Source organism: Rhinopithecus bieti, unplaced genomic scaffold (genome assembly GCF_001698545.2).
Source record: "Rhinopithecus bieti isolate Rb0 unplaced genomic scaffold, ASM169854v2 scaffold_26710, whole genome shotgun sequence".
Lineage (NCBI taxonomy): Eukaryota > Metazoa > Chordata > Mammalia > Primates > Cercopithecidae > Rhinopithecus > Rhinopithecus bieti.
Genome location: NW_016811906.1, coordinates 450,657 through 464,174, shown reverse-complemented (window position 1 = coordinate 464,174; position 13,518 = coordinate 450,657). Strand labels below are relative to the sequence as shown.

Sequence of the window (13,518 nt, the reverse complement as noted above, 5' to 3'; positions counted from 1 at the left end):
TTCTTGAGGAAGCTTCATGCATTTGCATCTTTTGAGGAATTTAGTGGGGAGGGTGCTCTTAGATGCCATCTAGCAAAGTGGTTCTCAAACTGTAAGGTATGTCAGCATCACCACAGCTCTAGACACTAATTCAAATGTTGTAACAAATATTACAATGGATAAAATTGTAAACTGAGGTAACTGTTACTTTCCCCACAATTGCTGTTTGCTAAAATATAAAACTGCCATATAACTAGTAGTCCTGCATTTATAAAAAGACAGCAATCTTGTTAAGAAAACTATTAGCTGCAAACTAATTAATGAAGCACCATCTGTGAGATTCAGTGTTCTTTGCATGAGCTGTGACTAGTCATCTAGGCAAATGTTTATGCTTTTGAGCACAGATGGGAAAGAGAAAAGGGTGTAACCAAGCAAAGTGTGGTGTGAATTATCCTACTAGATGCATATGCTACGTGGTTTAGAAAATTTTATTTATTATCTAGTATAAACATATTCATTTTCATACTCTTCCTAGGAAACCTGATTTAAATCTATATCTAATTTTGTATTCGCCAGCTGATCCCAAATATTGTCTCCAGATCAGTGTTTACAAAATATCTACTTCTTTTTCAACCTTTAGTTAAGACTTAAACTCCTTAGCTTGGGATTCAAAACCTTCTACACTCCAATCCTTCCCTGTCTCACCAAACTTAGCTCTCATGACCAACCTACTCTCACTGCTATTGCTCAACTACCTTACAGCCAAGTTCATATTTTAGTGGCTCCCAAATCTGTTCACCCATTAACTTTGCCTGGAATGCCACTCCATGGCCTGCTCCTCCTCTCTGGTTGTCAAAATCCTACTTATTCTTCAAGGTAAGGCACTTCATCCACTGATTTCTCCCATATGCTCCCCAATGCTTATTCATTTAAAAAGCATTTATGGCTGGTCATGGTGGCTCATGCTTATAATCCCAGCACTTTGGAAGGCCAAGGTGGGAGGATCACTTGAAGTCAGGAGTTCAAGACCAGCCCTGGCAACATAGTGAGACCCTGTCTCTATGAAAGATTTAAAAACATGTTTTCTTTAAATTAGCTGGGCATGATGGCATGCACGGGTAGTCCTAGCTACTCAGGAGGCTGAGATTGGGGGAATCACTTGAGTCCAGGAGTTTGAGGCTGTAGTGAGCTATGATTGTGCCACTGAACTCCAGCCTGGGTGACAGACCCTGTCTCAAAAAAATTTTTAATAACAGTTAACAATAATTTATTATATATTTCAAAATAGAGGAGAAAATTTGGAATGCTTCCAACACAAGGAAATGATAAATGTTTGAGGCAATGAATATCCCAATAGCCCAGATTTGATCATTATGAATTGCATGCTTGTATGAAAATATTACATGTGCCCCATAAATAGGTACAACTATTGCATATGAATAAAAATAAAAAACGTTTACAGAGCTCTTAAAATTTTATTGCAGTTACACAGTCTGTAAAAAAATAACATGGCATTTTAGTTAACTGGAATATTTCTATTTTAAAATTAGTTCTATTGAGGTATAATCAACATAGAGTAAAACTTTCACTAAGGTGCAGAGTTCTATGAGTTATCTTTTTAAAAAACAGTTTTATTGAGGTGTACTGGATATACATGCATATATTTAAAGTGTAAAATGTGATATGATTGACATATGTATACATTGGTGAAGCCATTACCCTGTCCCCAGGCAACCACTGATCTGCTTTCTGACAATATAGTTTGCATTTTCTAAAATTTGCTATAAATGGAATAATACATTATGCATTTCTTTTTGCTTATCTTCTTTTACTCACCATAATTATTTGGAGATTCATCCACATTGTTATGTATTATCAATAGTTCATTCCTTTTTATTCCCAAATAGTATTCCATTATGTGTACATACCACAGTTTATTTATCCATTTATCTGTTGACAGACATGTGGATTGTTTCCAGTCAGGAACTTTACAGATAAAGTTGCTATGAACACTAACGTCCAAGTCTTTTCTTGAATATATGATTTCCAAGTTCCATTTGTTCCACATGCTAACCAACTGGTGATATGGGCCATCTTTTTAATTGCAGACATCCCAATTTAATCTTAATTTACATTTTTAAAGAACTAATCGTGTTAGATATCTTTTCATGTGCTAATTTGCCATTTATATAGCTTCTTTGAAATGTTCATTTAAATAATTTGCCTACTTTATAATTGCATTGTTTTCATATTGTTTTCAGAGTTGTTTATATATTCTGGATGCAAATCCTTTATCAGATATAATATTTGCAAATATTTTATCACAGCTTGTGGCTTTTCCTTCCATTCTCTTAACAACGTCCACAGAAGCACAGAGTTTAATTTTCATGAAGTCAAATTTATCCATTTTGTATTTTAATTGTGTTTTGGTGTAGCTAAGAGATCTTTGTGTAACCCAAACTAACAAAGATTTTCTCTTATGTTTTCTTTTAAAAGTTTTATACTTATAGGTAAGTATAAAATTTAACTCATCCATTGTGAGTTAAATTTTGTATATGGTGCAGGCTACCAGCCAAAGTTCATTTTTTGCATGTGATATCTAATTGTTTCATCATATTGAAAAAATTACCCTTTGTCCTTGCACCTTTGTCAAAAATCAGTTTTCCACACATGTGAGGCTCTATTTCTGACTCTTTAGATCTGTTCCATCAATCTATTTGTCTATATTGAGAAGAAACCCACAATGTACTGATTATGGTAGCTTTACATAAGCCTTGAAATTAGATAATGTTAATCCCAAATTTATTCTTCTTTTTTAACAGTGTTTGGATTAGTACTGCATCTTTGCATTTCTATCTTAATTTTAGACCTAGCCTGTGAATTCCTACCAAAAACAAGCTAGGATTTGGATTGGGACTGTGTTGAATATGTAGATTAATCTGGGAGAAAATAACATCTTAACATTATGGAGTCTTCCAACCCATTAACATAATATAGCTCATCATTTATTTAGGACTTCAAAAATTTCTTTCAGTAATATTTGGTAGAAGTCTTGTATATATTTTGTCAAATTTATCCCTAAGTGTATATCATATTCTTCATATTGCTGTAAATGGTATTGATTTTGTAATTTCAATTTCCAACTGTTCATTGTGAACATATGGAAATACAATAGACTTTTGCATATTGATACTCTATCCTGCAACCTTGCTAAACTCACTTTTTAGTCCTAGTATTTTTTGTAGACTTCATGGAAATTTTTCTACATAATCATGTCATCTATGAATAAAGGCCATTTTATATCTTTCTTTTCAGCCTAAATGTCTTTTATTTATTTATTGCTTTATTTCACTGGTCAGAACATCCAGTCCAGGAACCTTGCATTTTTCTTAATCATAGGGGAAAGTGTTCTTTTCCAGTATCTTGCCTTTGAGTATGACATTAGCTACCTACAGGCTTTTTGTAGGTGCCTTTACCAAACTGAGGAAGTTCTCTTCTATTCCTATTTTGCTGAATGTTTTCTTTTCCATCAAAAATGGGTGTGAAATTTTGTCAAACGCTTTTTCTCAGTCTATTGAGATGGTCATATGATTTTTTCTTTCTAGTTAATATAGCGAATTATGTTAATTGCTGTATATTAAAATATTTTTGCATTCCTAGAATAAACTGTACTTGCTCAGGATGTATCACTGTTTTTTTATACATTCTTAAATTTGATTTGCTGACCTTTTGTTAATAATTTTTAAAATGTGTGTTCTTAGGGATATTGGTGTGTCTATAGTTGTATTTTTTTGTATTATCTGTGTCTGGATTTTGGTACCAGGATAATGCTGGCTTCATAGAATGAGTTGAAAAGTACTTGTCCTTTTTCAATTTTTATGGAAGAGTTTGTGTAGAATTTGTATTACTTATTTGTTGAATGTTTAGTAGAATCAACCAGTAAAATTATCTGCGCCTGGGAAGGTTTTTGACTACAAATTCAATTTCTTTAATAGATATAGGACTACTTGGGTTATTCATTTCTTCTTGAAGAAGCTTTGACAGTTTGTGTCTTTCAAGGAATTTGTCTATTTTATCTAAACTGTTGAATGTATTGACATAAAGTTGTTTTTAATGTCTTTATTAGCCTTTTAATATTTGTAAAATTCTAGAGTAATATTTCTGTCATGCCTGATATTGGAAATTTGTGTGTTCTTTTTTCCTTATTATTCTGACTAGAGGCTTATCAACTTTATTGCTCTCTTCAAAGAACCAGCTTGTGATTTCACTAAGGTTCTCTATTTCTTTTCTATTTCATAGGTTTCCACTGTAGTATTTGTTATTTCTTTTATTATGCTTATTTTGAGATTAACTTGGTCTTCTTTTTCTATGTTTCTATGGCCGACTTGTTGATTTGTGTATTTCTCCTTGCATTTCTATCCATTGTTGCTCCAGGTATTTTGAAGTTCTGCTATTAGGTACAGAAACATTTAGGATTTTTATGTCCTTTTGAGGAACTGACTCCCTTAATCATTGTTAAATGGCCTTTGCTTATTTCTAGTAATATTCTTTACTTTGAACTCTACTTGGCCTTATATTAATATAGAATTCAGCTTTCCTTTTGTTTTAGTATGATATATCTTTTCCTATACTTTTACTGTAATACAAATGACAGATAAGAACAAACGCTCATGAGAATGTGCAGAAATTGAAACTCTCATACACTGATGGTGGGAATGAAAAATGGTGCAGCCACTTTGGAACTCTGGCAGTTCCTCAAAAGGTTAAGTATAAAGATACCATATGACCCAGTAAGTCTACTTCTAGATATATGTCCAAGAGAAAAACACATCTACAGAAAAACTTGTACATAAATGTTTACTGGAGCAATACTGATAATATCCATAAAGTAGAAACAATCCAAATATCCATATACATGGATATATGTGGTATATCCATATGATGTAATGTTATTTGGCAATAAAAAGGAAATAAATACTGATACATGCTACAACATGAATGAAATATGAAAACCTTATGCATGAAATAGGAAAACATTATGCTAAGGGAGAAATGTCAGTCCCAAAAGACCTCATATTATATCATACAATTTATATGAAATATCCAGAATAGGTAGGTGATATAGTTTGGCTCTGTGTCCCCACCCAAATCTCACCTTGGATTGTAATAACATCTACATGCTAAGGGCAGGACCAGGTGGAGATAATTGAATCATGGGGGCAAGTTTCCCCCATGCTGTTCTTGTGATAGTGAGTTCCCACAAGAGTTGATGGTTTTATAAGAGGCTTCCCCCTTCACTCAGCACTTATTCTCTCTCCTGATGCCCTGTGATGAAGTGCCTCCTACCACGATTGTAAGATTCCTGAGGCCTCCTCAGCCTTGTGAAACTGTGAGTCAATTAAACCTCTTTTCTTTATAAATTACCCAGTCACAGTAGTTCTTCATGGCAGTTTGAGAATGAACTAATATACTAAATTGGTACCACAGAGAGTAGGGTGCTCCTATAAAGATACCCAAAAAAGTGGAAGGGACTTTGCAACTGGGTAACAGGCAGAGGTTGGAACAGTTTGCAAGGCTCAGAAGAAGATAGAAAAACATGGGAAAGTTTGGAACTTGCTAGAGACTTGTTGAATGACTTTGACCAAAATGCTGATAATGATATGGACAATGAAGTCCAGGCTAAAGTGGTCTCAGATGGAAATGAAGAACTTGTTGGGAACTGGAGCAACGGTCACTCTTGCTATGCTTTAGCAAAGAGTCTGGCAGCATTTTACCCCTGCCCTAGAGATCTGTGGAAATTTGAACTTGAGAGAGATGATTTAGGGTATCTGGTGGAAGACATTTCTAAGCAGCAAAGTGTTCAAGAGGAGGCAGAGCATAAAAGTTTGGAAAATTTGCAGCCTGACAATGTCATAGAAAAGAAAAACCCATATTCTGAGGAGAAATTCAAACCTGCTCCAGGAATTTGTATAAGTAACAAGGAACCAAATATTAATCACCAAGACAATGGGGAAAATGTCTCCAGGGCATGTCAGAGACCTTCGAGGCAGCCCCTCCCATCACAGCCCTGGAGGCCTAGGAGGGAAAAATGGTTTCATGGACTGGGTCCATGGCCCCTCTGCTGTGTGCAGCTCCAGACTTGGTGCCATGTGTCTCAGCTGCTCCAGCCATGGCTAAAAGAGGCCAAGGTACAGCTTAGGCCATTGCTTCAGAGGGTGCAAGGCCCAATCCTTGGCAGCTTCCACATGGTGTTGGTCTTGCAGGTGTGCAGAAGACAAAAATTGAGGTTTCGGAACCTCCACCCAGATTTCAGAGGATGCATGGAAGAGTGTGGCAGACTTGTAACAGTTACTACTTGAGACCCCCACTATGACAGTTACTACTGTTACTACTTGAGACCGTCATTACAACAGTTATTACTGTTCCTACTTGAGACTGTCATTACAAGGCTGAATGAAGGGGGACAAACACAGAAATGAAAACTTAAAACAAAAGAAACTGTTTTAAAGGAAGGGGCCAAGGGAAGAAGAAGAGAGCTCCCTGCTTTTAGTGAGCAAAGGCAGCCGCCCTGAGCTTCTACAGCCCTTCATATTTATTGGGTAGAAAGAGCAGGGAGGAGGAGGTAATTATTGGTCAGCTGCTTGATTGATCACAGGTTCACATTATTGTTAACAGGCTTCAGATGTGCCTAATCACAAGCAACACTGTGCTTGGGGCGTGATTGCCCTCAGGATTCCTTCTGGGTGGCAGACACAGTTTCTCAGTTTGCTAACAACCTGCTTTCATGAGAACAGTTTGCTGTTTACTCATATAGCCTCCAGTGGTATACTGAGTTGATCACGACCCTCACTCTATGAGGAGCCCTCATAGAGAACCTCTGCTAGGGCAATGTGGAAGGGAAATGTGGGGTTGTAGCCCCCACGAAGAGTCCCCACTGGGGCATTGCTTAGAGGAGCTGTGAGAAGAGGGCCACCATGCTCCAGACCCCAGAATGGTAGATCCACCAGTTTGCATCATGTGCTTGGAAAAGCCACAGACACTCAATGCCAGCCCATGAAAGTGGCTGGGAGTGGGGCTGTATCCTGCAAAGCCACAGGGGTGGAGCTGCCCAAGGCCTTGGGAGCCCATCTCTTGCATCAGCATGACCTGAATGTGAAACATGGAGTCAAAAAAGATTATTTAGGATCTTTAAGGTTTAATTCTTGCCTCACTGGATTTTGGACTTACATCGGGACTGTAGCCCCTTTGTTTTGACCAATTTCTCTCACTTGCAATGGGTGTATTTAGCCAATGCCTGTACCTCCATTGTATCTAGGAAGTAACTAACTTGGTTTTGATTTCCATAGGTGGAAGAGACTTGTTTTGTCTCAGATAAGACTTTGGACTTGGATTTTTAGTTTCCTGCTGGAATAAGGTAAGACTCTGGGGGACTCTTGGAAGATCATGATTATGTTTTGAAATGTGAGGACATGAGATTTGGGAGGGGCCAGGGCAGAATGATATGATTTGGCTGTGTCTCCACTCAAATCTCACCTCGAACTGCAATAATCCCTATGTGTTAAGGGCAGGACCAGGTGGAAATGATTGAATTCTGGGGGCAGTTTCCCTCATGCTGTTCTCGTGATAGTGAGTTCTCATGAGATCTGACGGTTTTATCAGGGGCTTTCCCCTTTCCTTGGCACTTATTCTCTCTCCTGACACCCTGTGAAGAGGTGCCTTCCATCATAATTGTAAGTTTCCTGAGGCCCCCCCAGCCATGCTGAAGTCAATTAAACCTCTTTTCTTTATAAACTGCTAAGTCTTGGGTATTTCTTCATAGCAGTGTGAGAATGGACTAATACAGTATATTTACAGAGAAGCAAAGTAGATTAGTGGTTGCCCAGGGCTACAGTCAGGGATAGGGATGGGGTTGTGGGGCTATGGGAAGTGACTATTAATGGGTATGAGATTCCTTTTGGGGATGATGGGAAAAAAGTTGTTTCTGAGACAGGATCTTGCTCTGTAATCCATGCTGGAGTGCAGTTGTGTGAACATTGCATTGTAGCCTTGACCTCCTGAGCTCAAGTGATCCTTCCACCTCAGACTCCTGAGTAGCTGGGACCACAGGCATGCACCACTGTGCCAGGCTAATTTTTTAATTTTTTGTATTAGCCTGTTCTCACATTACTAACAAAGACATACCTGAGACTGAATAATTTATAAAGTTAAGTGGTTTAACTGACTCACAGTTTCATGTGGCTGGGGAGGCCTCACAATCATAGTGGAAGGTGAATGAGGAGCAAAGTCATGTCTTACATGAAGGCAGGCAAGAGAGAGCATGTGCAGGGGAACTCCTCTTTGTAAAACCATCAGATCTCATGAGACTTATTCACTACCACGAGAACAGCATGGGAAAGAACCACCCCCATGATTTGATTACCTCCCCCAGGTCCCTCCCACAACACAGGAATTATGGGAGCTACAGTTTGAGATTTGGGTAGGGACACAGCCAAACCATATCAGATGGATCTCACTACATTGCCCAGACTGGTCTCAAACTTCTGGGCTCAAGCAATTCTCCTGCCTTGGCCTCTCAAAGTGTTAGGATTACAGGCATGAGACACTGTACCCAACCTGAAAGTGTCTTAAAATTGATTGTAGTGATGATTGCTCAACTGTGAATATATTAAAAACCATTAGGTATACTTTTTTTAAAAAGAGGAATCATATAGTATATGAATAATATTTCAAAAAAAGTTATGTTAAAAAAGTGGGCAGATCATGAGGTCAGGAGATCGAGACCATCCTGGCTAACACGGTGAAACCCCGTCTCTACTAAAAAAATACAAAAAAAAAACTAGCCGGGTGTGGTGGCGGGCGCCTGTAGTCCCAGCTACTTGGGAGGCTGAGGCGGGAGAATGGCGTAAACCTGGGAGGCGGAGCTTGCAGTGAGCTGAGATCCGGCCACTGCGCTCCAGTCTGGGCGACAGAGCGAGACTCCGTCTCAAAAAAAAAAGTGACCTCTGGATTGGGAGCTACTGGTGACCTCAGTGAAAGCAGTTTCTAGAGTGGTGGAAGTAGACTCCAGATTAAAGAGTGTTGAGGAATGAATGAAAGATGAGGAAGTAGGTAACAAAAGTCATCTAGCCTTTCAAGACCTGTGACAAAGGAGATAGGGTGGTACTAGAAAAGGGGGCAGGTTTTATCACGGATAGACTGGATAAAGAAAATGTGGTATGTATAAACCATGGAATACTCTGCAGCCATAAAATGGAAAGAGGTCATGTCCTTTGCAGGGACATGGATGGAGCTAGAAGCCATTATCCTCAGTAAGCTAATGCAGGGACAGAAAACCAAACTCCACATGTTCTCACTTTTAAGTAGGAGTTGAACAATGAGAATGCATGGACACGTGGTGGGTGGGGAACAACACACACTGGGGCCTGTTGTGGGGACGGTAGAGGTAGGGAGAGCATCAGGAAGAATAGCTAATGGATGCTGGGCTTAATACCTAGGTGATGGGTTGACCTGTGCAGCAAACCACCATGGCACACATTTACCTATGTAACAAACCTGCATATCCTGCCCGTACACCCTGGAACTTAAAAGTGGAAGAAAAAAAAAACCACACACACACACAAGAGAAATGGACGGAATTTAATAAAATTTGCCACACTATTCTCAAGATTGTAACGATATATATGCCCATCGGTGAATTTTGACGGCACCTTTACCTCATATATAATAAACATTTCAAATCTTTGTTCTCTGAAGAGGTTAAAAATGTATCTTTTTCTTGAATTAATTTCATTTTCAGCTATCAAAGATTTTTTGGTTACATATGTTTAACCATTTTACATTTCTGTTTGTGAGTTCCTGTTTCAGGTTATTTGCGTATTTTGCTCTTATTTTAATAGAGACAGTGTAGTATTGTTTATTTTTAAGAAATTTTTAAAAAGGGAGGCGGGCTTAAAGGAAATGTGATTTTTTAAAAAGAGATAATCCACTAGAGAGAAATAAATTGAAGCTATTAGATCAGAAGAAGGGTGGGGTTTGGGGGCAGTGACAGTTGCAAGGTGCTGGAGTCCATAAAAACTTGAATGTCAAATATTGGAAGAGGGTCTCTCTTTCTGATTTAAAGAGAAAACAAAATTCTTCTAAAATCTGTCTAGGTCTAGCCTCTTCTCTAAGATAACATGGTTGCTTTCACCAAGAGTTCCCATTGTTTTCATTTAACAATCCATTTTTCCTTATTAGTCAGAATTAGATTCTGATAAAGGATCACATTGTGAGAAATATAATTCCCAAGGATTATAACAACATGTCTACTCTTTCATTTCAAGGATTGGCTTTGACATCAAATAAGTGAAATGATAGTCTCTCTCAAAAATGTTGTTTTATTTAGCTAAAATAGGACGAATGCCATCTATATGGAGAGAGATGAAACTGCAGTTATTTTCAAATTGCTAAATAAATTTTTTCCCCTCAAATCTGAGCCTAGATGACCATTTTGGAACTCTGCAGGAACATAAACATGAAACATTCCAATTTCTCTATTTCCTAGAATACAAAATTATTTGGTGATGGCTTTTTATCCTACACTTGATTTCTGGGTTATTTTCCAAGGTTTAGTCCTGCCAGTCTTCCTAAAATATTTGTTTTCTGAATGCTTAAACTCAATCCTAGCAGAAAGGCCCTGACAGAAATCCCTCATTGTAGTAAAGAGTTGGTGGTGGAAACTACTTTAAAACGCAGAGACGCTGGGTGCAGTGGCTCACACCTGTAATCGTAGCACTTTGGGAGGCCATAGCGGTGGATCACTTGAGGCCAGGAGTTCGAGACCAGCCTGAGCAACATGGTGAAACCCCATCTCTACTAAAAATACAAAAATTAGTTGGGTGTGGTGGCGCATGCCTGTAATCCCAGCTACTTGGGAGGCTGAGGCACGAAAATTGCTTGAACCCGGGAGGCAGAGGTTGCAGTGAGCCAAGATCATGCCACTGCACTTCAGCCTGGGTGACCGAGCAAGTCTCTATCTTAATAATAATAATGTAGTGACATGTTACCTTTATTAATTTTCTTATCTGTAGGTCATAAATTGTATTCTGATGGATAAACTGAGCCTGGGAAAAATCACTCAGAAATCCAATGGAAGAGTTATCGCTACAGGGACTGGCTCAGCCATGACACATTTGTAAAGAAGGAAGAACTTCTAACCTCAGTAATGTTTCAGCACAAGAAGCCTTCTTGCCAGATCTCACTTTCATCGGTTAGAAGTAAGCTCGACGATGAGAATTTTGGTTGAACAATTTGTATTTATGGATTGAACGCCTCTTTAGCCACAATGGAAAATTGGAAAACAATTATTAGCGTTCTTTCTACAGAAACGCTGGCACAGAAGCCAGAAGTTACGCAGTCCATAAGAAATGTTACAAAGACATCCTGAACGTTGCTTTGATACAGTCAGCCATGGTGCTATGTCATCATTCTGCCCTGAGCCACTGTGAGTCATTCTTTGCCTTGGTGCTCACACTGAATTCACAGAAATTCAAAACAAAATTCCTCCATATCACCTTAGGAAAATTGAATCATTTATTTTTTGCTGTGTTAATATTCCCTTATTATTCAATTTTCCTGACACATACAATGTTCATTTTAAATGGTAGTAGATTTATTTACAGCAGAAACACAGAAATGATTTGGCATAGTGATTAAGAGCACATACTCAAGGGGCCACACTGCCTAAACCTGAATCTTTGGTACTTACTACTAGTTCAATAAGCTTTTTTCTATGCCTCAGTATTCTCATAAGTAAAATGGGAATAATAACAGCCTGCATAGGACTACGGTGGGAATGAAATGAATTCATTCCCATAAAGTGCTTAGAACGGTGGGCATATTCAACATCCTCAGTAAATGTTTAGCCATTCTTATTAGCTCTCATTTTAAATTAAGAAAATGATTCACATTATACCATTTGAATCTGAATATTGACTACAATATTAGGAAATGTGATAGTACCTGAGGAAATTCTCAAGGGCTAAATAAGCACTAACACATCACAGAGAACCAAGACAGGTTCAAGTCTATGGTGCAGGAACAAGACCTTGGGCTGCAGCCATGGATGTACCCTCAACTAGCTGTGTGACGTGGGGCCTTGCTCTCTTGTCTGTAATGAATTCTAGCCTTGAGCAAGCTATCATTCCTTGAATTCAATTTTTTTGTTCTGTCAGCTGAGTACACAATTTATACAAATCTGAACAGAATATAAGTATCTATCAAATAGTTTTCATCAAGTTAAAAAAAAATGGAAAATAACATGGAGATCCCAAAGTCCAAAGTATGAGTTTGAGTGGTCCTGTCCCATTAACATATTTCCTTGTGTGAACACTTTAATGAGAGTTCCACTAAATAAGGCAGAGAAAAGTTTAAGAGCCTTTCTAGGACTGCTATACCATGCATGGTACTGGAATATTGCTGACTTCCGTGCTGTGGCTGACCAGAAGTGGGACTCCTTGCCTATGACTCTATTTCTAATCTGGATATTCTTATATTAATAATGTGACATCCCATAAATCACTTTTTAGGAAAAAACAGAGTTGGTGGCACATCATTTGAAATAAAATTAAAATAATGACAATTTCTAAGATTACTGGACTTCTGTAAAACCTGTTTCACCTGAGATGACTAAAATAAAAACTCATAAAAAAATAATGAAATGATGGTGTTATACACACTGATTTATTTTAAAACTTAATAGGAAATCACAAAGTATTTAATAAAAATAATTTTAAATACATTTTTAAAGTCTAAAGGAAAGTCTCTATTTATAATCTTCCCACCTCCACCTCCCAAGAAGCTGGGACTACAGGCACATGCTACTACACCTGGCTTAAAGGTGCAGTTTAAATGGCAGATTTCAGACTCCTTAAGCTACATGATGGCTAATAGTCAGCTTAAGGCCTTAAAAAATGTACATTTATAAAACATTGAGGGAATTCACCAAAATGTTTTGTAAACATTATAAACAAACATCTACTATATAATGTGGGAGAAAGTTTCATGATCTATTTAGAAAGGTTTAAATCCTGTATTTTATATTATTTTATAAAGTTACTATTACTATGAAATTTGCATTATACATTCTGTGTCACCCTTATATATCCCCTTCACTAATATCAAGGACGGGCTTGTAAAATATATGTATTACACTATATACATACATACACAGACATAGTACTTCTTTCCTCTTGCATAATGCCTCTTCATAAGAACATATGTGGTCTCAGGAACAATCAGAGCACAGCAAAATGCTGCCTTAATTGTTTAATTAAATGTTGTGTGTCCACATGGTCTGGAAATGCTGCTTCAGACTTCTGCGCAGCAACATAGCTTCTCTGCAGATCTCCAATCTGCAAAAAATACAAGAATAAGACCATAGAATGAGATCAGAAAAAATGAACAAGGAAGTAAAAAAGAATATAAGACATAGTGTCTGCATGCTGTAGAAATTCAAAGGGTTCTTTTTTTGTTTTTTTAACAAGCCCACAACCGACATCA

At 37.7% G+C, this 13,518-nt stretch overlaps 1 protein-coding gene across 1 annotated transcript in view; it reads right to left on the bottom strand.

Moving 5' to 3' along the window:
* Positions 1-12,672: 12,672 nt before the first annotated feature.
* TTC8 (tetratricopeptide repeat domain 8) overlaps positions 12,673-13,518 on the bottom strand; it is a 53,948-nt gene continuing 53,102 nt past the window's right edge. The window contains exon 14 of the mRNA XM_017895380.1: positions 12,673-13,370. Coding sequence (XP_017750869.1) covers positions 13,254-13,370 — 117 coding nt within the window. The 3' untranslated portion in view covers positions 12,673-13,253. The remainder of the gene's footprint in view (positions 13,371-13,518) is intronic.